Source organism: Rana temporaria, chromosome 6, assembly GCF_905171775.1.
Source record: "Rana temporaria chromosome 6, aRanTem1.1, whole genome shotgun sequence".
Classification (NCBI taxonomy): Eukaryota; Metazoa; Chordata; class Amphibia; order Anura; family Ranidae; genus Rana; species Rana temporaria.
Window position 1 is genome coordinate 202,192,681 of NC_053494.1, and position 23,454 is coordinate 202,216,134.

Sequence of the window (23,454 nt, forward strand, 5' to 3'; positions counted from 1 at the left end):
CAATACGTCCCTGCGGCGTATTAGGAGCAATGCACACTGGGAGATTTCCTTGGACGGCGCATGCGCCGTTCGTGAAAAACGTCAATCAAGTCGGGTCACAGTACATTTACATAAAACACGCCCCCCTGATCCAAATTTGAATTAGGCGGGCTTCCGCCGGCGGATTTACGCTACGCCACCGCAACTTACAGAGCAAGTGCTTTGAGAATACAGCACTTGCCCGTCTAAGTTGCGGCGGCGTAACGTAAATCGGATACGTTACGCCGCCGCAGAACTACGTACGAGAATCCGGCCCCTTGAGTTCTGCAATATGTACAACTTCCAAATATGCATTGGTTATTATGTATATGACTGTAAACCTATTCGTAACAGTATGGAAAAGAATATAAAAGATGTGAGAGTTGTCATAAAACGATTGCTTCTGAACCCGTTTATTGGCATTTTAGCTATCTATTATACCCTATATTGCCAAAAGTATTGGGACGCTTGCCTTTACACGCACATGAATTTTAATGGCATCCCAGTCTTAGTCTGTAGGGTTCAATATTGAGTTGGCCAACCCTTTGCGGCTATAACAGCTTCAACTCTTCTGGGAAGGTTGTCCACGTAGTTTAGGTGTGTGTCCATGGGGATGTTTGACCATTCTTTCAGAAGCACATTTGGGAGGTCGGGCACTGATGTGAATGAGAAGGCCTGACTCGCAGTCTCTTCTCTAATTCCTTCTAAAGGTGTTCTATCGGGTTGATGTCAGGACTCGGAACCAGGGCTTTTGCTGCAGTGAGCAAAAATATAGTTAAAGAGCTTTTATACTTTTTCATGGAGCACCCCTGAATTGAATGGAGGTTTCAATGATCAGCTTAATGATGGTGCAAACCTTTTTTCCATAAAGGCTGTAGTAGGCCACAATCCTGCCATATATGGATCTCACCTGGCTACAGCGCCAACAGAGATCCGAATCCAAAAGGAACCATCTGTGCAATTTTACTGGTGTTATATACATAGGCGTGCGCAGGGGGTGTGCCTGGGCACACCCTAATTCCAGGCGCCAGTGCCATTCAGTGTTCAGAAGTGTAGGGGGGGACATGAGCCATGGGGCAAGGGGGACCCACTGTGCCTTGTCACACACTACATCCTCCCTCTCTCTCACCCTCTCACTCTCTCTAACCCCCCTCTCTCTCTAACCCCCATATCTCTCATTCCTCTCTCTTTCTCCCCCTCCTCGCTCCCCCTCTGTCTTTCACCCCGTCTCTCTCTTAACCCCTCTTTTTCTCACCCCCCCTCTGTTCCAACCACCCTCCCTCCCCCCTCTGTTTCACCCCCCTCCTTCACCCACTTCTCTCTTTCCCCCTCTCAACCCCTCCTCTCTCCCTCTTACCCATCTCCCCCCCCCCCAGTTCAGACCCTCTCTCCCCCCTACCTCTCTCTCACTCCCCTTTCCTCTCTCTCTCTCTCACCCCTTCTCTCTCTTAACCCCTCTTTTTCTCCCCCCTCTGTTTCACCCCCCTCCATCTCTCTCTCTCTCTCTCTCTCTCTCTCTCCCTCTCTCTCTCTCCCTCTCTCGCTCTCTCGCTCTCTCGCTCTCTCGCTCTCCCCCTCTCCCCCTCTCCCTCTCTCCCTCTCTCCCTCGCCACCCTCTCTCTCACCCCACTTTCTCTCTTTCCCCCCTCTCAACCCATCCTCTCTCCCTCTTACCCGTCCCCGTCCCCCCCCCAGTTTCAGACCCTCTCTCATCCTACTTTCTCTCTCACCCCCTTTCCTCTCTCTCACCCCCCACTTTCTCCCTCTGACTGGCTCTGCCATAAGATGCAAAATGTATTGAAACTTTTGAAAAAGTTTTAATACATTTCGTAAATGTTTGTTTACAATTATTTAAAAGATTGTGTGTGTGCGTGTATATGTATATATGTGTGTGTGTATATATGTATATATATATATATATATATATATATATATATATATATATATATATATATACACACACTCATATCCGCATGTGTGTTTGAGTTTTGGGGTGCACACCCTAATGTAATAGGCTTCGCACACCTATGGTTATATACCAATGTGTTGAAAGCTTGTAGGATGTTTCCTGAATTCGGGTACTGATGGAGAATTTATGGGCAAACACGCAAGCATGTAGACATTGATCATGGGTATCTAGATCGGTTTCCCATATCGTTTTGTATTTGTCCAAAACTCCAGTGTTCTGTTGTTGAGGACAGGCCCTAGATCAGGGGTAGGCAATTCATTTTCCCAAGAGGCCACACGAGGAACTGTTATAGTTGTGGAGAGCCAAACCAATAGGCTGAACTTATAGGTTCCCTCCTCTGCTATACACGCCCCCAGCATGTGAAGTCAGGGAGGGTAAAACCTCTCTCCACCCCTTACCTTTGGGGTTGAGAGTTGGACTTCCGAAACCTCCCCAAATGCCCTCATCGGCATTATATCCTTGTTGCCCACCTCCCATGGTCCGCTCCAGTCACACGAGAGGTGGTACCTCTCCTACACAGCCAAAGACACTTGGAAAAGGCGGAAGTGCATGCACTGCCATCTTTGTGATTGGTGGACCAACAAGGATGTAAGCATATCCACCACCAGCTTATTGACTGGCTGTCCTGGTTTTAGGGAACCCACACTCCTCCCAGAGAACCATGGAGCAGTGTCACACAGTGTACAGCTATTTACATTTGATTTATAATTTCCAGTTGTCCATATACTGGCCAGACAGGGACAGCCAAAGAGTCCGATGAAGCCTAGAGGCCATAAAATTTCCAGGTCTGCCCTACAGAAGTCATAAGATTGGTGTTTTCCTTTTGTGTTGTACAGACATGGGTGCTTATAAGATATCTTAAGACTTTGATGTTCTCCAGTAGTAAAGAGATTGAGGCTTATACTGGGATTAGGTTTAGACTGATTTTCTTTAGACACAGGTACTTAGAGGAGTCTCAAGACACTTTTAATACTATCCTGTAGTACAGTTACATTCCTTTTTGTGCTGCATGGTCGCAGGTATTTAGAGGGGTCTGACGACTGATACTTTAGTGCAGAGAGAGGTGCTTGGAAGGGACTTAAGCCTCGTACACACGGTCGCACATCTGACAAACTTTCCCTTGGATTTTTGTCCAAAGAAATTTGTCCGGTCACACCCATAGCATACACACGCTAGGACTTTTCTGAAAACTTTTCTAAAACTTTCCCAACATCACGTGTCTTTTCTGCTCTTTATCACCACCCTTTGGTTAACTTCTGCTATTGTTGGTTGATTTTAACATTGGTTCTGGGCATGCGTGTTTGTACTTCGGACTTTTGTTGTCGTAAAGTTTGTCCGTTTGCAGACCAAACTTGTTGTCCGACGAAACCCGAAAAAGTTGATCCGATGGAGCGTACACACGGTCGGACAAATGTGAAAACTTGCAGATTTTGAAGTTTGTTGGACAAAAGTCTACCGTGTGTACGGGCCTTAAGAGGGGATTTCCCCTCATTTCTGAGACATTTCCTCACTTCCTGTTAAGTCTTTGGAACAGGAAATGGAGTAAAATCTATCCAATGAGAACCATCCAAAAAAAAAACCTAACCATGATTTTCCAGTTTCTTTCTTTATCCAAAACAAAGACACAAAGTTTTGACTTGAGCTTTATTTAAAAAGAGATGTGAATGAGGAATCCAGTTAACCGATCTATTTTCCCGATACACCACCTGGTCTCCGCCATCTCTTTAGTCTCCAGCTCTGTTCCTTATGTTGTTAGTATTGTTCTCTGTCCGTCGGGGTCTACACAGTACTCTCTGGTACTGCAAATCAATAGTTCGTAAAGCAGTCCATTTGTTAGGCAGTGTGTATATTGCAGGGCTGGACAGATCCCAGGAGCCAATTAGGCAGCCAATGTGCCTAAACAATTACAGCTGCTGACTTTTTTTTTTTTGGTGTTTCTTTCAATGTCAAGTGCATGCCGTCTGACTCCAGAGTGGAACGCTAGTTTTGTTGAAGATACAGCAAAAATGCTTGAGAAACATTGCAAAGATTTTAGCAGATGTTTCTGTTTTGCAGATAATAGGATAACCCATGCTAGTATACAGTGCCTTGAAAAAGTATTCATACCCCTTGACATTTTCCACATTTTGTCATGTTACCGCTAAAAACATAAATGTATTTTATTGGGATTTTATGTGATAGACCAACACAAAGTGACACATAATTGTGAAGTGGAAGGAAAATAAGTGTTTTTAATTTTTTTTTTACAAATAAATATGTGAAAAGTGTGGGGGGGACATTTGTATGGCGCCCCCCGGAGTCAATACTTTGTAGAACCGCCTTTCACTGCAATTACAGCTGCAAGTCTTTTTGGGGATGTCTCTACCAGCTTTGCACATCTAAAGTGATATTTTTGGCCATTCTTCTTTGCAAAATAGCTTAAAGGATCACTAAAGGAATTTTTTTTTTTTAGCTAAATAGCTTCCTTTACCTTACTGCAGTACTGGTTTCATGTCCTCATTGTTCGTTTTTGCTTTGAAGTAGTTGTAATTCTGCTGTGATCTCCACACTTCCTGCTTGTCTGGCTCCTTATGAAAAAAGTCATGGGAGCTTCTCACTGTGGTCTAAGCTGTGTGTCTAAAACTCCTCAGAACCAATCAGATTCATTTTAAAAACAAAACACTGCCCTGGATTTGTTTGTTTTTGTTCTGTGGGTCTCTTTACTTCACATAAACATGAAACCAGTTTAAAACCGAAAGTGAAACTAGAGGCATATTATATGATAGAATTTAATCTATTTTTAATCATTTTTAAAAGGAATCAGTTAACTTTTATGTCTCTATACCCTGTAAACAGTCATTTCAGCAAAAAAATAAAAAAAAATTCCTTTAGTGACCCTTTAAGTTCTGTCAGATTGGATGGAGAGCGTCTGTGAACAGCAATTTTCAAATCATGCCACAGATTCTCAAAGGGATTTAGGTCTGGACTTTGACTGGGCCATTCTAACACATGAATATGCTTTGATCTAAACCATTCCATTGTAGCTCTGGCTGTATGTTTAGGGTCGTTGTCCTGCTGGAAGGTGAACCTCCGCCCCAGACTCCGGTCTTTTGCCGAGACTAATGGGTTTTCTTCTAAGATTGCCCTGTATTTGGCTCCATCCATCTTCCCATCAACTCTGACCAGCTTCCCTGTCCCTGCTAAAGAAAAGCATTCCCACCACATGATGCTGCCACCACCATGCTTCACAGTGGGGATGGTGTGTTCAGGGTGATGTGCAGTGTTAGTTTTCTGCCACACATAGTGTTTTGCTTTTAGGCCAAAAAGTACAATTTTGTTCTCATCTGACCAGAGCACCTTCTTCCACATGTTTGCTGTGTCCCCCACATGGCTTCTCACATACTGCAAACAGGACTTCTGTTTGGCTTTCTTTCAAGAGTGTCTTTCTTCTTGTCACTCTTCCAAAAGGTTTGTGGAGAGCGCGACTAATAGTTGTTCTGTGGACAGATTCTCCCCCCTGAGCTGTGGATCTCTGCAGCTCCTCCAGAGTTGCCATGGGCCTCTGGGCTGTTTCTCTGATGAATGCTCTCCTTGCCCGGCCTGTCATTTTAGGTGGACGGCCGTGTCTTGGTAGGTGTGCAGTTGTGCCATACTCTTTCCATTTTCGGATGATGGATTGAACAGATCTCCGTGAGATGTTCAAAGCTTGGGAGATTTTTTTATAACCTAACCCTGCTTTACACTTCTCCACAACTTTATCCCTGACCTGTCTGGTGTGTTCCTTGGCCTTCATGATGCTGTTTGTTCATTATGGTTCTCTAACAAACCTCTGAGGCCTTCACAGAACAGCTGTATTTATACTGAGATTAAATTACACACAAGTGAACTCTTTTTACTAATAAGGTAACTTCTGAAGGCAATTGCTTCCACTAGATTTTAGTTGGGGGTATCAGAGTAAAGGGGGCTGAAAACAAATTCACACCACACCTTTCAGATATTTATTTATAAAACATTTTGAAAACCATTCATCATTTTCCTTCCACTTCGCAATTATGTGCCACTTTGTGTTGTTCCATCACATAAAATCCCAGTAAAAATACATGTATTGTATGTGTCTGGTTTTAACGTGACAAAATTTGGAAAGTTTCAAGGCACTGTATTTGATAAAAGTGAGGGCTACCTACAGGGCCGTTCGAAGACATTTGGGAGCCCCAGGCAAGAAAAAAAAGTGTCAGTTTTTCAGTTGAGAAGCGAGGGGGGGGGGGATGCGGCTTACCTCTATCCTCACACGCCGGCAGATGTTGGTGTCCGCACAGGGGCCCCAGCAGGGAGGGCCCTTGCCGCATCGCTGCGTCCTCCTGCAGTCCGGTCGGCCGTGGTGTACCGTAACCGCGCGGTACAGGAGATTCAGTTTGCTGTTCCCGGGGCCGGACTGAGAGGAAGTGAACACTCAGTCAGTGTGTGTACTTCCTGTCAGTCCGGCCGGGAACAGGAACCTGATTCTCCTGTACCGCGCGGTTATGGCACACGGCCGACCGGACTGCAGGAGGACGCAGCGATGCGGCAAGGGCCCTCCCTGCTGGGGCCCCTGTCCAGGCAAATGCTTGCTTTGCCTGTCGGGTTCCGACGGGCCTGGCTACCTAGAGGGTCTGCTTCTTTTAATGGGCAAGTTCACTCTTTACATAAACCTGGCTCATGAAGACTATGGGCCCTTTTTCACAAGCTGTCTGATCAGGTCCGCCTTTCAGTTTTTCAGGTTAAAGGGGTTGTAAAGGTAAAAATTGTTTTCCCCTAAATAGCTTCCTTTACCTTAGTGCAGTCCTCCTTCACTTACCTCATCCTTCCATTTTGCTTTTAAATGTCCTTATTCCTTCTGAGAAATCCTCACTTCCTGTTCTTCTGTCTGTAACTCCACACAGTAATGCAAGGCTTTCTCCCTGGTGTGGAGTGTCATGCTCACCCCCTCCCTTGAGGGGGGAGGGGGCGAGCAGGAGAGTCAGGACGCCCACTAACACACAGCTCCTTTCTCTATCTGCAATGTAGAGAGCGTCCTGACTCTCCTGCTCACCCACTTCCCCCTCACGGGAGGGGGGAGCACGACACTTTAGTGACACTTTAAAGCGGATCTCCACTCTAAAGTGGAGTCCCGCTGATCGGAACCCTCCCCCCCTCCGGTGTCACATTTGACACCTTTCAGGGGGGAGGGGGGTGCAGATACCTGTCTACAGACAGGTATCTGCACCCACTTCCGGCCCTACGATACGGGCAAAGGACGGGTTTTTTCCTTCCTTCCCGTCCGTCCCCCGTTGTATGCTGGGAACACTCGGCTCCCAGCACACAGCGGGAGCCAATCGGCGGGCGCAGCGCGACTCGCGCATGCGCCGTAGGGAACCGGGCAGTGAAGCCGGAGCGCTTCACTTCCTGGTTCCCTCACCGAGGATGGAGGGGGGGAGCAGCAGGGTGACGAGCGATCGGCTCGTCATCTGCTGCGATCGGCGCTGGACTCCAGGACAGGTAAGTGTCCTTATTTTAAAAGTCAGCAGCTGCAGTATTTGTAGCTGCTGGCTTTTAATATATTTTTCCCGTGGCACATCCGCTTTAAGTCTCTGGGAGTGTTCTGTTGCCATGGTTAGATCTGGATTTTTGGAGGTTTTTAAAATTATATCGAACTTTTAGATTTTAAAGAAAGTAAGATTTTATATATGTTGATTTAAGAATGTCTTGTTCATCAATTATAAATGTTAGATCAGGTTTATCATTGGTAGAAGTGGAGTTCTTCTTTTAATACGCTTTGTGGTAAGAAGGCATCTAGGATGACCTGTGTGTAAGCTGCTCCCACAATAGTCTATTGTGTTTTCTTACTGTAGGTCCTTCACTACTTGGCAATGCAGAAGCCAGCAGACCTCGCCCGCCATCTGCTGCCATGTGTCATTCATGCTGCTCTGCTCAAGGTGAAAGAAGAAGGTATGTATCCCTCGATAATGTGCTTTGTATCCTCCATACCTTTTCTTATATTCTCCTTTTCTTTGTACCAATCTACATAACTTCCTAGTCATTTTTTGATTTAAAACCACTTGCATAGCATGCAAATTAATGGCAGCCAACAACAAACATTGGCTGCCAGTCACTTAAAGGGGTGTTTCACCCTAAAAAACACATTACAATACGATTAAGGCTATTTTTTTTTTTTTTTGATGCTGTACATACCTTTGTACAGCATATTCACCCGTGGCTTCCGGCTTGCGAGTCCCGCGGGAGTGGGCGTTCCTAACATGTCTGTGATTGACGTTTTGACCAAAAACGAGCTCCCCCCGTCGCGTAAGCCGCGTCACGGTTGGCGAAAGGAGCCGAACGGTGAGTCGGCGCTATACTGTGCATGCGCATCGCCGTTCGGCTCCTTTCGCCAATCGTGACGCGGCTTACGCGACGGGGGGGAGGTATGTACAGCATCAACAAAATAATAATAGCCTTAATTGTATTGTAATGTGGGGGGCCAGTGTAATAAAAAAAAGTAGTTTTTAGGGTGAACCACCCCTTTAAATGATACTATGGGCAAACCCAACAACTATCTATATGATGCACTCTGTCACTAGCATTAACACAGCAGTTTGTTTTTCTGAGCCCCCCCCCCCCCCCCCCCCGTATTACAGTTTTAATACCTGGCTAGTTTAAAGCGGAACGCACTCCACTGCCACATTTGGCACTTTTTGGGGAGTAGCGGGTCCCTGTTTTTTCCCCCGCAGCCTTCTGGGACACATCACAGGTCCCAGACGATTACGAGACCATCCGCAAAGCGCAGCGCAAAAGTAAACCGGCTGTGAAGCCACAAGGCTTTACTGCCTCACTCTCTTACTTACGATACCGGCGCCTGCACCCAAAGTAGATTGAAGAATCGGCTCAGGTGCCGACATCGCTGGATCCCTGGATAAGTGTGTGCTAATGGATTCCCTCAAATTGCAGAGACTTTCTCTCACTTCCTGTTTTGGTTATGGGACAGGAAGTGAAGGTAAATCTCTCCAATGGGATACAGATGGCAAAAAACTCTATCCAAAATGAATGAAAAAAAAAAAAAGTTAGGACTGCACTCTACAGAGGAGCCTTGATGAGGCAATGTGACTTTAACAACATACGTGTTGTGCAACTAAAACCTTAGTGTAATTTTTTTTTTTTTTTGGCTAGCCGCCTGAGAAATGCATTTTTTGTTTGTGCAAAACCCTTCCATGTGAACCTTACTAAAGCTAGTTATAGTTTGGGGTGGTGCCATTTATTTAGCTATTTAAAAGCACCCTGCTGGTCTTTTCCACCAGTCATGATCTGCCTGCATAGAATTGAGCAGCAGAGGGGCTCAGTGATGACCTCACTGCGATGTCATGTGATTATATTTAAAATTTGTTGATTGGTTGGGGAGGAGGGAGGAACCAGAGAAGGCAAATTAAGTAAACTGAACTCCAGCTTTAACCCCAAACCGTTCCCAGAGCACAATGTTTTTTTTTTTTTTACTCTAGTGATCTTTTAAAAACTCATGCCTACCAGAAAGTGGGTGCAGAAGTATTATTTGAAGACCCATTCCCCTTCTTTGGATCTGGCCTCTAAGCATAGGCATGTGCCCAGGCTGTGCCAGGTATGCCCAGGCACACCCTAATCACCCTGTGCAGCACAAATTCCCTTTACTGCCCTGGCTCCCATCTTTCCCCCCCACAGCACTGCCAGCTTCCCTCCTCTCCTATCAGCTGTTGCTGCTGGGATGTTTTAGGAGTGGGAAAGGGGCCAGTAAATATGTCATTTACTGGCCCCTTCCCTTTCTGAATGAACATCGTGAGTGATCGGTAGTGTGTGTTTGGGCTTTGGGTTGTACACCTTAATGCAATAGGCTGCGCACACCTATGCCTCTAAGTTATCTGCCTATACTTACCTCTGTGCATCTGTGTTGAGTAAACTGCAGTTCTTCTCCCCTATACTATAGTTTGCCCTTCATTGTTCATATTCAGATTTTACGTGCGTCATTCCTCTTTTTCTAGAAATAGTAGAAGACATTCCTTCTGTAAAGGCCTCCGTAAAACGTATCGTCTCCCATTCCAGTAAAATCCTGCGATTCCCGAGCCCAGAAGACAAGAAGTTGGAGGTGAGAGGAGATGCATGTTGTTGCCTTACTACAGTACATTTGTCACACAGGCTGGATCCAAAGTGTTGTCAAGCACATTACAAGGCAGAATTTGCTTTTACTTTAACTGGTTGCCGACCAGCCGCCGCAGTTCTATGGCGGCAGGTCGGCTCTCCTGCGCGAGAGCCCGTAGCTCTACGTCAGCAGGTGAAGCGGCTACTAGGGGCATGCGTGCGTCCCCCCGCTCGCTCCTGCGCCCAGCGGTCGCGATCACTGCCGGGCACCCGCGATTGCTCGTTACAGAGCGAGAACTGGGAGCTGTGTGTGTAAACACAGCTCCCGGTCTTGTCAGGGGGAGAAATGCTGACCGTCTGTTCATACAATGTATGAACAGCGATCAGTAATTTCCCCTAGTGAGTCCACCCCCCCCTACAGTTAGAACACACCCAGGGAACATACTTCACCTCTTCCCCGCCCCCTAGTGTTAACCCCTTCCCTGCCAGTGGCATTTTTATAGTAATCAATGCATTTTTGTAGCAATGATCGCTATAAAAATGCCAATGGTCCCAAAAATGTGTCAAAAGTGTCCGATGTGTCCGCCATAATGTCACAGTACCGAAAAAAAATCACTAATTGCCGCCATTACTAGTAAAAAAAAAAATATTAATAAAAATGCCATAAAACTACTCCCTATTTTGTAGACACTATAACTTTTGCGCAAACCAATCAATAAACGCTTATTGCGATTTTTTTTTAATGAAAAATATGTAGAAGAATACGTATCGGTCTAAACTGAGGAAAAAAATTGTTTTTTTTTTATATTTTTGGGGATATTTATTATAGTAAAAAGTAAAAAATATTCATTTTTTTCAAAATTGACGCTTTATTTTTGTTTATAGCGCAAAAACTAAAAACTGCAGAGGTGATCAAATACCACTAAAAGAAAGCTCTATTTGTGGGAAAAAAAGGACGCCAATTTTGTTTGGGAGCCACGTCGAACGACCGCGCAATTGTCAGTTATAGCGACGCAGTGCCAAATCGCAAAAAGTGCTCTGGTCTTTGACCAGCAATATGGTCCGGGGTTTAAGTGGTTAAAGATGTATGCTGCATTCTCCAAAAGTTGCAGCACTAGCTATTGAATATCACATGTGTAAAAATATTACATATAAAAAGCCTACATTTGTATAATTGGAGTACTAATTTGAATACACTACAACGGCAGTTCTATAACAAAGTCCAAGCATCCCATAAAACAGTGAAAAGGTGAATAATCCTTGGCAGCATTCAATTAATATCCCATCTTTTGTTTTCACTCCACCACCGTGACAAATCTAGCTTCATACCAAAAAACACGGACCCCAGAATTAGTTCACCTGCACACTTTGGGGCAAATCCTCAAAAAACCTGCCTAACTTAACTTTTAGCATTTAAGTTACACTGGCGGAAAATTTCTACCTAAGTGCCCGATCCACAAAGCACTTACCTAGAAATTTTCGGCTGTGTAACTTAAGTGCCTCCGTCGCAAGGCGGTCTTCTCATCCAGGGGGCGATGTCAATTTAAATGAGGCGCGCTCCCGCGCCGGACGTTCTGCGCATGCGTGTGACGTCATTTTTCCCGACGGGCAGCGCGCGAAATTACGTTACGTCGGGCTTTGTGGATTGCGACGGGAAAATAAAGTTGCGTCGGGGGGAAAAAAAAGTTACGCGGCGAAAAATAAAATTTGAAATTTAAAAAAAATAGCGGCGATCGAAAAAAAGGTATGTTTTTACAAGGTGTTACTAGTTTACACCTTGTAAAAGCATCCCTAATTTTACGCATGCAAAACGTAACTTATGCAGAAAACACAAAGCTAAAAAGCTTTGTGGATCTGCCTAAGTACTCATTTGCATACGCAAAGCGGCATTTCGACTCGAAATGCCCCCAGCGGCGGATGCGGTACTGCATCTTAAGATCTGACAGTGTAAGTGTCTTACAGATGTCAGATCTTATGCCTATCTTTGGAAAAATCCTTCTGAGGATCAGTTCCAAAGATAGGCACAGAGATAAGCAGGCTGAACAGCAGTTCCACCTGCGTATCTCCTTTGAGGATTTGGCCCTTTATTCCCTTTGTGCCAAAGGGTAAAACAAATCTTAATGTCTAAGCACAATTTTGCAACTTTGACATGTGTTGGTAAAAGTGTACACATTATCACAACTACTTTGTGCATCCAGGTGGATTATATCGGGACAAATTGGGCTTTTATTTGGTAGTAAATAGTTATGGATATCTTCTGGATTTTTTTTTGTTATTATCAAAGTAAAACTGGCCCAAAATAGTAAACAAAAATATAATGTTTTTTTTTTAAAGCGGTTCTCCACCCTAAAGTGGAGTCCCGCTGATCGGAACCCTCCCCCCCTCCGGTGTCACATTTGACACCTTTCAGGGGGGAGGGGGGTGCAGATACCTGTCTAAAGACAGGTATTTGCACCCACTTCCGGCCACACGCTACGGGCGAAAGACGGGCATTCCGTCACATCCCGTCTGTCCCCCGTTGTGTGCTGGGAACACTCGGCTCCCAGCACACAGCGGGAGCCAATCGGCTGGCGCGGCGCGACTCGCGCATGCACCGTAGGGAACCGGGCAGTGAAGCCGCATCGCTTCACTTCCTGGTTCCCTGAGCGTGGATGGCGGGGGGAGCAGCAGAGAGACGAGCGATCGCTCGTGCTCTGCTGCGATCGGCGCTGGACTCCAGGACAGGTAAGTGTCCTAATATTAAAAGTCAGCAGCTGCAGTAGTTGTAGCTGCTGGCTTTTAATATTATGTTCCCGTGGCACATCTGCTTTAAATATAGCTATATATTTATTGTTACTACCATAACCAACCATCAAAAACAACACAAAATAAATTCTCCTGCTCCTGACGATCGCACCGATATCACACGTGTGTATGTTATTTGTTGTTTGTACCCATAGTACAGCCCAGAAACAATCGTGCGCATTTTGCTTTTTGTTTGTGCTACCTTCCTAAAACACACCTCCAAGACGACCACTGCCTTGCTAAAGAAGCTGAGGGTAAAGGTGATGGACTGGCCAAGCATGTCTCCAGACCTAAACCCATTGAACATCTGTGGGACAGCCTCAAACGGAAGGTGGGGGAGCGCAAGGTCTCCAATATCCACCAGCTCTGTGATGTCATCATGGAGGAGGGGAAGAGGACTCCAGGGGCAACCTGTGAAGCTCTGGTGAACTCCATGCCCAAGAGGGTTAAGGCAGTGCTGGAAAATAATGGTGGCCACACAAAATATTGACACTTTGGACCCAATTTGGACATTTTCACTTAGGGGTGTACTCACTTTTGTTGCCAGCGGTTTAGACATTAATGGCTGCGTGTTGAGTTATTTTGAGGGGGCAGCAAATGTACACTGTTATACAAGCTGAACACTCACTACTTTACATTGTAGCAAAGTGTAATTTCTTCAGTGTTGTCACATGAAAAGATGGAATAAAATATGTACAAAAATGTGAGGGGGTGTACTCACTTTTGTGAGATACTGTATATATGTACAGCGGCTTTGAGTTGGTTAAAAATAAGCATGGCGCTCGCAAACAAAAGTAAAAACAGGCAAAGTATCTGCTAGCCGCTTGGTCCAGCTGCGGCGAGCGTGATGACGTCGGTGCACATTGCTCCTGGCAATCCATTCCGTCAAAATCGGCAACTTTTGTCCATTCTATTTTTTTTCCCAAAGGCTGAGCTCCAGACTTTGCCCTATCCAGAGTAATGCTAGCATCATAGTGTAACATCATTCCACACATTGACAGACTAGGCACAGCAAAATGAACTTTACTTGTAAACTGCTACATGTGCAAGTGCTCTTTTCTTGGAAACACATTGGGCCATATTCTTATACATCTAAGGCGGCGGAATGTATGTACTTTACGTTACTCCGCCGCAAGTTTAAGTGGCAAGTGCCGGATTCCCAAACCACTTACCTGTAAACTTGCGGCGGCGTCGCGTAAAGTCCACCCGCGTAAGCCATCCTAATTCAAATGATCCTGGCAGGGGGCGTGGATCATTTAAATTAGGCGCGCTCCCGCGCCGATCGTAATGCGCATGCTCCGTTGGGTAAATTACCCGACATGCATTGCGCTAAATGACGTCTCACGGACGTCATTTGTTTTGACTGTAACGTAAATGGCGTCCAGCGCCATTCACGGACGACTTACGCAAACGACGTTACATTTTGAAATTTCGACGCGGGATCGACGGCCATACTTAACATTGAGTACGCCACCTAGGGGGCATCTTTATCTTTACGCCGCGTATCGCTTACGGAAACGACGTTAAAACACTACGGCGGGCAAGCGTACGTTAGAGAATCGGCGTGACTAGTCATTTGCATATTCTACGCTGACCGCCACCTAGCGGTCAGCGTAAATATTGCAGCCTAAGATACAACGGCGCAAGCCGTCGTATCTTAGGCATGTTTAAGTGTATCTCAGTTTGAGAATACACTTAAACATAGGAAACAGACTTACGTCGGCGTATCTGCTGATACGCCTACGTAACTTGTTTAAGAATATGGCCCATTCCCTTTAGGTAAAGAACAATATAGGTATGCAACCTATCGGCAATCATTTTTCATTTTTCCAAACTAACAAAATGTCACACCTGGTTGGTTGCCACAAATTACGGTGGCATTTTGTGGTGTTTTAAGTAAATAAGAATGTTTTTGCTTTTCACCCTTCTTTCCTCAGGACATCATCAGCCAGATTACAAATGCTGAGGCCACTATAGCCAGAGCGCGGTCACTGAAGGCAAAGTTTGCCACAGAACGCTGTGAATATCCAGAGGAGAAGGAAGATCTAGAGACGTATGTATTGGATGCTGGTATTAAAGAGAACCTGTCTGTCACACCTGCATTGGGTTTGGTGTGGGAAAGCAGTGAGAATATAGAATCCTCCAGAGATTGATAAGGTTGACCCTACCATCTGATGGTGGCTGCATATCTCTGGATCCTTCACCATCTGTCAGACAGCAGCCGGTACCCAGTGATCTTTTTTAGCTGCCTGTTTAATGTTCAAAACGAAACCCTCTGTCAGTGGTAAGAATGCCTCCCTTGTAAAGTATGGATGAATTGGTTTCAGCAGGGGTCTCTTAGACCTGAAAAATATTTCTAAAAAGATTAATAAAGGCTAGTCTAGACCAGTGGTCTCCAAACTGGCCCTTTATCTGGCCCTCAAGACCCTATTCCTCCCACTGACACCATCCATGGGGCAATATTCCTCCCACTGACACCAGTGGGAGGAATTCTGGCGATTTGGAACACTATTTCTCCATCTGAGACCAACATCGGGGGGTATTATTCCTCCCACTGACAACCATCCTTTGCTTGCCTTTATCTGGCCTTTGGGGCACAATTCCGCCATCCGACACCATCAGTGGGGCACTGTTCCTCCCACCGACACCATCGATGGGGTACTAGTACTCCCACTGACACCATGGATAGGGCACTAGTCCTCCCACTGACACCATGGATAGGGCACTAGTCCTCCCACTGACACCATGGATAGGGCACTAGTCCTCCCACTGACACTATTGTTGGGGTACTAGTACTCCCACTGACACCATGGATAGGGCACTAGTCCTCCCACTGACACCATGGATAGGGCACTAGTCCTCCCACTGACACTATTGTTGGGGTACTAGTCCTCCCACTGACACCATGGATAGGGCACTAGTCCTCCCACTGACACCATGGATAGGGCACTAGTCCTCCCACTGACACTATTGTTGGGGTACTAGTCCTCCCACTGACACCATTGTTGGGGTACTAGGCCTCCCACTGACACCATTGTTGGGGCACTAGGCTAGGGTGACCAGACATCCCCAGTTTCAGGGGACAGTCCCCTGATTGAGGACACTGTCCCCGGAACAAGTCTGTCCCTGGTTTTGTCCCCAGATTGGATTTAATAAGGGGCAGGGGCAATTTCAAAGACAGTCAGTGCAGAATTAAAATAAAAAAAATTGAATTACACACCCCCGCTCCGCCATGCCTACTAGCATAGGGGGGTTGTATTTTTCCCATTATCTGTGCCCCCTTTCTGATGATCATGTGCTGGTCGGAGCGGAGGAAATATTTCTTCAGTTTCGAGCGCATGCCCATTCAGCTTCGCTCGCATGTTCTTTTGCCTTGGCTCAAATCCTGGCCAGCCACCTGCCTATCTCCTTGCCTTCCTTGGCGGAGTGATCTTCTTCCGCTCACCATCCAGTAGTAGCCGGGAGACCCGAAGAGTAAGACTTGAGAGGCTGTGAGGTGGGCGACGACGGGCAGAGAGTCGCTGATTGTTGCCATTACTAGTAAAGAAAAAATATGTCCCCGGATTTCATTTAAAAAATCTGGTCACCTTACACTAGGCCTCCCACTGACCCCCATGATGGGGCACTAGTACTCCCCCTAACACCATTAATGGGGCACTACAATGATGGTGGCACTAGTCCTTCCACTGACACCATCGATGGGGCATTTTCTACTTCCACAGGCCACAGTCTTGCCCTCCTAAAGCCTGAAGGACAGTAAACTTGCATTTTTTTTAAGAAAGTTTAGAGACCCCAGATCTAGACCCTAGAATTATACTTCTTTCTTTTTTTATTATTATTATAGTGTGCAAATATTTTCAGCAATTTACAGAGTCTAAATACCCGCAGAAGGATCATCATACTATAAGTTTTTGTGGGAGGTCAAGGACTGATCGGTCCTCACCATACATACACACGTCACATATGGGTAGAAGTCCTTTAACTTGCCAGTAGGATTTTGCAGGGTGAGAAGAAGTTTGAACCTCCATAGGGATCCGGAGAGAAGGCACATTTTTAGTAGGTACCGATCCCGTGACTTGTGCTTTGCAGGACAAGTGCGTTACTATTTACTAGGGTTGTCCCGATACCGATACTCGTACTCCCGCAAATACCCCCGATACCAAAATAGAATATCCCCCCCCCCCCCGCCGCCGTCGCCGTTATGCCGCATCCCGCCGCCGTTACGCCGCATACCGCCACATCCCCGCTACCGCCGACTGGTTAATACGGGCGGGGAACATTACAGCTTTGAATAGCTGTAATGATTCGCGCCGCGTATAGACACTCCCCCTCGCTCGGGTGAACTGTCCAATCCCGAGCGAGGGGGAGTGTCTCTACGCGGCGCGAATCATTACAGCTATTCAAAGCTGTAATGTTCCCCGCGTATTAACCAGTCGGCGGCAGCGGGGATGCAGGTAAGGGGGATATGGGGGGGAGACATGGCTGCATGGGGGGAAACATGGCTGGATGGGGGGGAGACATGGCTGGATGGGGGGGAGACATGGCTGGATGGGGGGGAGACATGGCTGGACGGGGGGGAGACATGGCTGCATATGGGGGACATGGCTGGATATGGGTGGACATGGCTGGATATGGGGGGAGACATGGCTGCATGGGGGGGAGACATGGCTGGAAATGGGGGACATGGCTGGAAATGGGGAGAGACATGGCTGGATATGGGGGGGGACATGGCTGGATATGGGGGGGGACATGGCTGGATATGGGGGGGACATGGCTGGATATGGGGGGGACATGGCTGCATATGGGGGGGGACATGGCTGCATATGGGGGCGACATGGCTGCATCTGTGGGGGGACATGGCTGCATTTGGGGACACATTTAAAAAAAAGTATCGGTATTCGGTATCGGCGAGTACTTGAAAAAAGGTATCGGTACTCGTACTCAGTCCTAAAAAAAAGTGGTATCGGGACAACCCTACTATTTACTGTACTGTTCATCTGATTGGCCTCCTTAGTAACAGCCGCCGTTTATATCCTTTAGCCCACTGCATGTCTGCCCTTACTGACCACCTGATTTCTCCACACCGACAGGTTTGTCAGTTGTCTTCTGGAACAGCCTGAAGTGCCAATCATCGGAGCGGCCCGAGGGGTGGCCGGCGTGATCATCCACAAGATGTTTGTGAACTCTCAGAGGGTAAGTTCACACTGATAGCGGTTAATAATGAAGAACTTTGGGTCACGCTTGGAAGGCGAAGGTAACCTTCCAAGCAGAAATACAACGCATTTTTACCGCCGTCCATTTTGCTTCGCTCAAACGTGAAGGAAGATAAGGAGACCCATTCAGTGTGTGATTAATGTCCTCTCATTATTTGGCACCGTGGGGCTGTACACAGGCACACAATAAATATGCAGCTTCTATGGTGCTTCCCTGCCACACTTCTGTATAAATGAGGAGAGACGGCTGTACGGAGCATCTTTTTTCTGTATCAAAGGATGTTTAATCTGTACAGCGCTGGAAACACTTCTAAGAGCATCTTTGAATCCTATCCTAGAGGTGCCCACACGCTGGGGAGAAGGATTCAAGAACACGGTTGCACAGATTTGCTTTTCAGCGTTGGAGTTGGAGAACGGAGAGGGACAGTTGGCCGTTTTTATCATCTGTCTCACACATACAAGATGTTAAAGAGCAACTCTGACCACGTAAAATCAGGGCCAGATTTCTGAATTACTGACACGGACTGCGACCTAGAATGTCCAGAGACCTCCATACACGTGTGATGTTTACTGTCATCAATGCATTTGCATGTATAATAAAAGGTCTGCCTGTCGCCCTGCCAGTGTAACAATCCCTGGTCCTTCCTTACTTTGCTGTCCTTGCAGTTTGTGCATTTTTGTTAGTGGAATATTGTATTGCGCAGTCACAGTTTTACCCGTTCTGGCTCTGTACATTTAGAATCGAAGTGGTGACAAAGCGATTGTAGAGGATTACATGTTTTTTTTTTTTTTTAAATGGCAGATATGTTAAACTTGCCTGCTTCATGCAATGGTTTTGCACAGAGCAGCCCAGATCGTTCTTTTCTCTGGTCCCTCCGCCATAGCAACCCGCTTGCTAGGGGGGATACTTTTGTGGACTTGCTCCCAAGCTGACTCTGTGGGCCAGATCCACAAAGAACTGCCTATCTTTAGGCAGGCGTAGCGTAGCGTATCTCAGATGCACAAAGAATTTGCGCCGTAAGTTACGGCGGCGTAGTGTAAATGTGTCGGCGTAAGGGCGCAAAATTCAAATGACTAAGATGTGGGCGTGTTTTATGTTAATTTATCTTGACCCCATGTAAATGACGTATTTTTTTAAGTTCGCATTGCGCCGTCCGTGGGGGTATCCCAGTGCGCATTCTCGAAATCACGTCGCAAATAGTCAATGCTTTCGACGTGAACTTAATTTACGCAAAGCCCTATTCGCGGACGTTTTACGCAAACGACAAAAAATTCAACGCTGTCCCGACGTCCATACCTAACATTGCGCACGCCTCATAGAGGCAGGGGTAATGTTACGCCGAAAAAAGCCTTACGTAAACGACGTAAAAAAATGCGCCGGGCGGACGTACGTTTGAGATTTGGCCTATGTAGCTAATTTGCATACTCTGCGCGGAAATCAACGGAAGTGCCACCTAGCGGCCAGCGTAAATATGCACCTAAGATCCGACGGCGTACTAAGACGTACGTCAGTCGGATCTAGCCCACATTCAGGCGTATCTTGTTTTGTGGATACAAAACAAAGATACGACGGCGCATCGTAGAACTTACACGGCGTATCAATAGATACGCCGCCGTAAGTTCTTTGTGGATCTGGGCCTGTGTGTCCATAGACACACACAGAGCAAGACTCAGCCCCGCCCCCTCCTCACTGGCTGCGATTGACAACAGGGGGAGCCAATGACTCCCACTGCTGTCTCTGAGCCGTTGAGGAGGGAGAGAGCCTTTGCTCTCATACAAATTGCTGGATCACGACCGGGCTAAGGTAAATAAGGGGGGCGGCGCGCTGGGGGGGGAGGAGAAAGCTGTTTGCAGAATTTATTTTGTTTTACCTTAAAAGAGAAGTAGGGTTTTTTAATTTTTTTTGGCCCATTTATAGTTGCCTAGGTGGATGAAGCATCAGACCGATGCTGCAGCTGTCCCCCGGCGCCTCTTCACTGAGGACCGAGCCATTGAACATCACCAATGGTTCAGGTTCTCACAGATCCCCGAGCGGAGAGCTGCTGACTGTCAATCAGCAGCTCTCCTCTCTGCTCCTCCACACTCATTGGAGCACTGAGCTGTGGAGGGGGCGAGGAGTGCCCGTTTTAGGCTCTCAGTGGCTTTCTGAGAGGCTGAGACGGGTGTCTGTCCAGGCACCTGGCGGATGCAGACTTTATTGTTGTGATGATGTGGTGTCTGGACTGGTCAGACAGAGGACTTCAGCGCCGCTCTCTGCTTAAAACGTCTCACAGGAGTGTGAAAAAAAAAAAAGGAATTGTGCTCCTGTGATACATTTTCGTACCACTTTGCAAACACAGCTGTGCCGATAGCGCCGCCCCCCCCCCCCCCCCCCCCCCCCAGCACAGCTGCTTGCGATCGGAACTTTCCGATCATGTGACAGCCAGTCACAGCGGTCAGATTATCATAGACCTTGCCATCTGAAAACCGTTAAAGGTCCCGGAGGTGCTGAGCTAAGGGGTTTAAGTCAAAGTCCATTTGGTTAACTGTTCACCAGAACTTCTCCAGGTCCTGGCTGTATTAAGGAGGAAGTGGGCTGACAGCAGAGGGCAGTTGGGAGTAGGGAGAAAGATGTAGGGCAGGGGTAGGCAACCTCGGCCCTCCAGCTGTGGTGAGTCCAATGAGACATTGCAATCACAGGCATGACTCCTAGAGGCAGAGGCATGATGGGATTTGTAGTTTCATCACAGCTGGTGTGCTGAGGTTGCCCACCCTTGATGTAGGGGGACCTGGTGACTGGATTTTTGTTAATGCAATTTTGCTCAGCAGTACATGAACTCCTTGGCCTCGGGGCAGTAAAAAGCAACATGGCAGCTGGAGTGGGTGGGGCATGCGCCTTGGCAAAATTCCAGTACATTTGGCATTCAGCAGTGCACTGCCAGTAAACATGACCCATTCAAGTGAATAGGACTGTGCTGGAACCATGTGCATTAGACACGCCAACTGCCCTCTAAAAAGCAATCCACCATATACTGCTTTACAGAGAGCACCGCAAGTGTAAATGAGGCCTTGCTGTTTGACATCACTGTGCTTCCAAGATATAATGTGAATACGACTTCACTATTTTTAGAGATATGATTTCATCCGATCCTCTGCCCAAAATGTATATTTTAGGTTTGGTTGAACACTGAGCAGGAGCGGACTGACCACTCATGGGGCCCCCGGGCAATAGGAGATTATGGGGCCCCGGGCAATAGATTATGGGGCCACACAGTATACACAGACACACAGTTTTGAGCGTACAATTATGAGATCTTTGTAGAATTCCCCATTCCACCTGTTTGACCTGGACACTATGGGCTAGATTCACAGAGATGTGCCTATCTATAGGCGGGCGTAGCGTATCTCAGATACACTACGCCGCCGTAAGTTAGAGCGGCAGGTCCTGTATTCACAAAGAAGTCGCGCCCTAACTTACGGCGGCGTAGTGTAACTGGGCCGGCGTAAGCCCGCCTAATTCAAAATAGGCTGGTTGGGGGCGTGTTCTATGCTAAATACTCGTGATCCCACGTATTTGACGTTTCTAACGAACGGCGCATGTGCCATCCGTGGACGTATCCCAGTGCGCATGCTCCAAATTACGCCGCAAAGACCCCATTCACGGACGACTTACGCAAACGACGTAAAACGTGAAAATTTCGACGCGGTTCCGAAGTTCATACTTAACATTGACTGCGCCATCTTTTTGGTGGTTTATCTTTACGCCTGAAAATGCCTTACGTAAACAGCGTATCTTTACTGCGACGGCCGGGCGTACGTTCGTGAATAGGCGTAGCTAGCTGATTTACATATTCTAGGAGTAAATCAGCGTACACGCCCATAGCGGCCAGTGTAAATATGCAGCTAAGATACAACAGCGTAGGAGACTTATGCCGGTCGTACCTTAGCAACATTTAAGTGTATCTCAGGTTGAGAATACGCTTAAATATACGACGGCGGGGATTCTGCTAATTTATTTTTTAATAACACCTATATACTTACCTGTTCTGTGCAATGAAATAGCACAGAGCAGCCACACATCTCTTCTCAGGTCCCCCGCCGGCGCTCCTGTCCCCTCCTTTCTGTCCAGTGCCCTCATGGGAAGCCCCTATCCATGGGGGCACTCGTGTGTGTTTGCTCTCGAGCCCCGCTGCTGCTTCCATTGACACAGACAGCAGGACTCGGCCCCGCCCCCGGCTTTGACTGACAACAGCAGGAGCCAATGGCACCCGGTGCCCCAGCAAATCCAGTGAGACCTGGAAGTGAGGGGAGAGAGAGAAGAGCTGCAAACCTCTGCTGCAGCTGCCCCCCAGAGCCCCCCCCTGCCCGATTTTTTTTTCCTGTGACGAGAACAAGCCAAGCAGCTCCAGCCGCTGTCTCGGGTCCTCATTGGATAGATTGATAGCAGCGGGAGCTATCAAAAAAGATTATGCATTTTTTTCCCTTCCACCAGGCGTTGCAGGAACAAAAATCGCTCAATTCCCCTATCAACACCATTGGTGTTGATGGGGGAATCCTTCCAGCAGTACTATTGTATTCTTCCAGTGGGTAGCCTTATCTGCCGGCAGAACAAAATCATCACTGTTGGCAGCTATAGCCGCTGGCAGTGATCGCATCAAAGAAATCCATCAGGCAGTCGGATCGACTTCAGTACAACCAGCCTACCCATAGATGGATGGAATCGCGGCTGGTTTAGTGGGGACTAGCCAAGATTTGATCCATCTATGGCCAGTTCTAGTAAACCCGAACAATGAACTTCTTTGATTTGCTCCCTTCTGTTCTATTTATGTATTACAGGTACTTGTATAGCGCTGTCAAAATATATATATATATATATATATATATATATATATATATATATATATATATATACATATACTGCTCAAAAAAAATTAAAGGAACACCTTTGAATCAGATCTCCTGTGATATTGATCTGGTCAGTTAAGTAGCAGAGGGGGAGGGGTGTATACAGAGGGGGAGGGGTGTATACAGAGGGGGAGGGGTGTATACAGGGGGGGGTGTATACAGAGGGGGAGGGGTGTATACAGAGGGTGTTGTTAATCAGTTTCAGCTGCTTTGCGGTAAATTATAATTAACAGGTGCACTAGATGGTGAACAATGAGATGACCTCCAAAACAGGAATGGTCTATCAGGTGGAGGTGTCTGACATTTTTTTCCCCTACTCATCTTTTCTGACTGTTTTTCACTAGTTTTGCATTTGGCTAGGGTCAGTGTCACTACTGGCAGCACGAGGCGATACTTGGACCCTATAAAGGTTGCACAGGCAGTCCAACTCTTCCAGGATGGCACATCAATACATGCCATTGCCAGAAGGTTTGCCGTGTCTCCCAGCACAGT

General features: G+C 46.9%; 1 protein-coding gene across 1 annotated transcript in view; it reads left to right on the forward strand.

Moving 5' to 3' along the window:
* The window catches only part of RAB3GAP1 (RAB3 GTPase activating protein catalytic subunit 1), a 208,109-nt gene that overhangs the window by 173,438 nt on the left and 11,217 nt on the right, over positions 1 to 23,454 (forward strand). The window contains exons 20-23 of the mRNA XM_040358096.1: positions 7,834 to 7,930; positions 9,985 to 10,088; positions 14,803 to 14,918; positions 17,956 to 18,058. Of these exons, the coding sequence (XP_040214030.1) occupies positions 7,834 to 7,930; positions 9,985 to 10,088; positions 14,803 to 14,918; positions 17,956 to 18,058 (420 nt within the window). The remainder of the gene's footprint in view (positions 1 to 7,833; positions 7,931 to 9,984; positions 10,089 to 14,802; positions 14,919 to 17,955; positions 18,059 to 23,454) is intronic.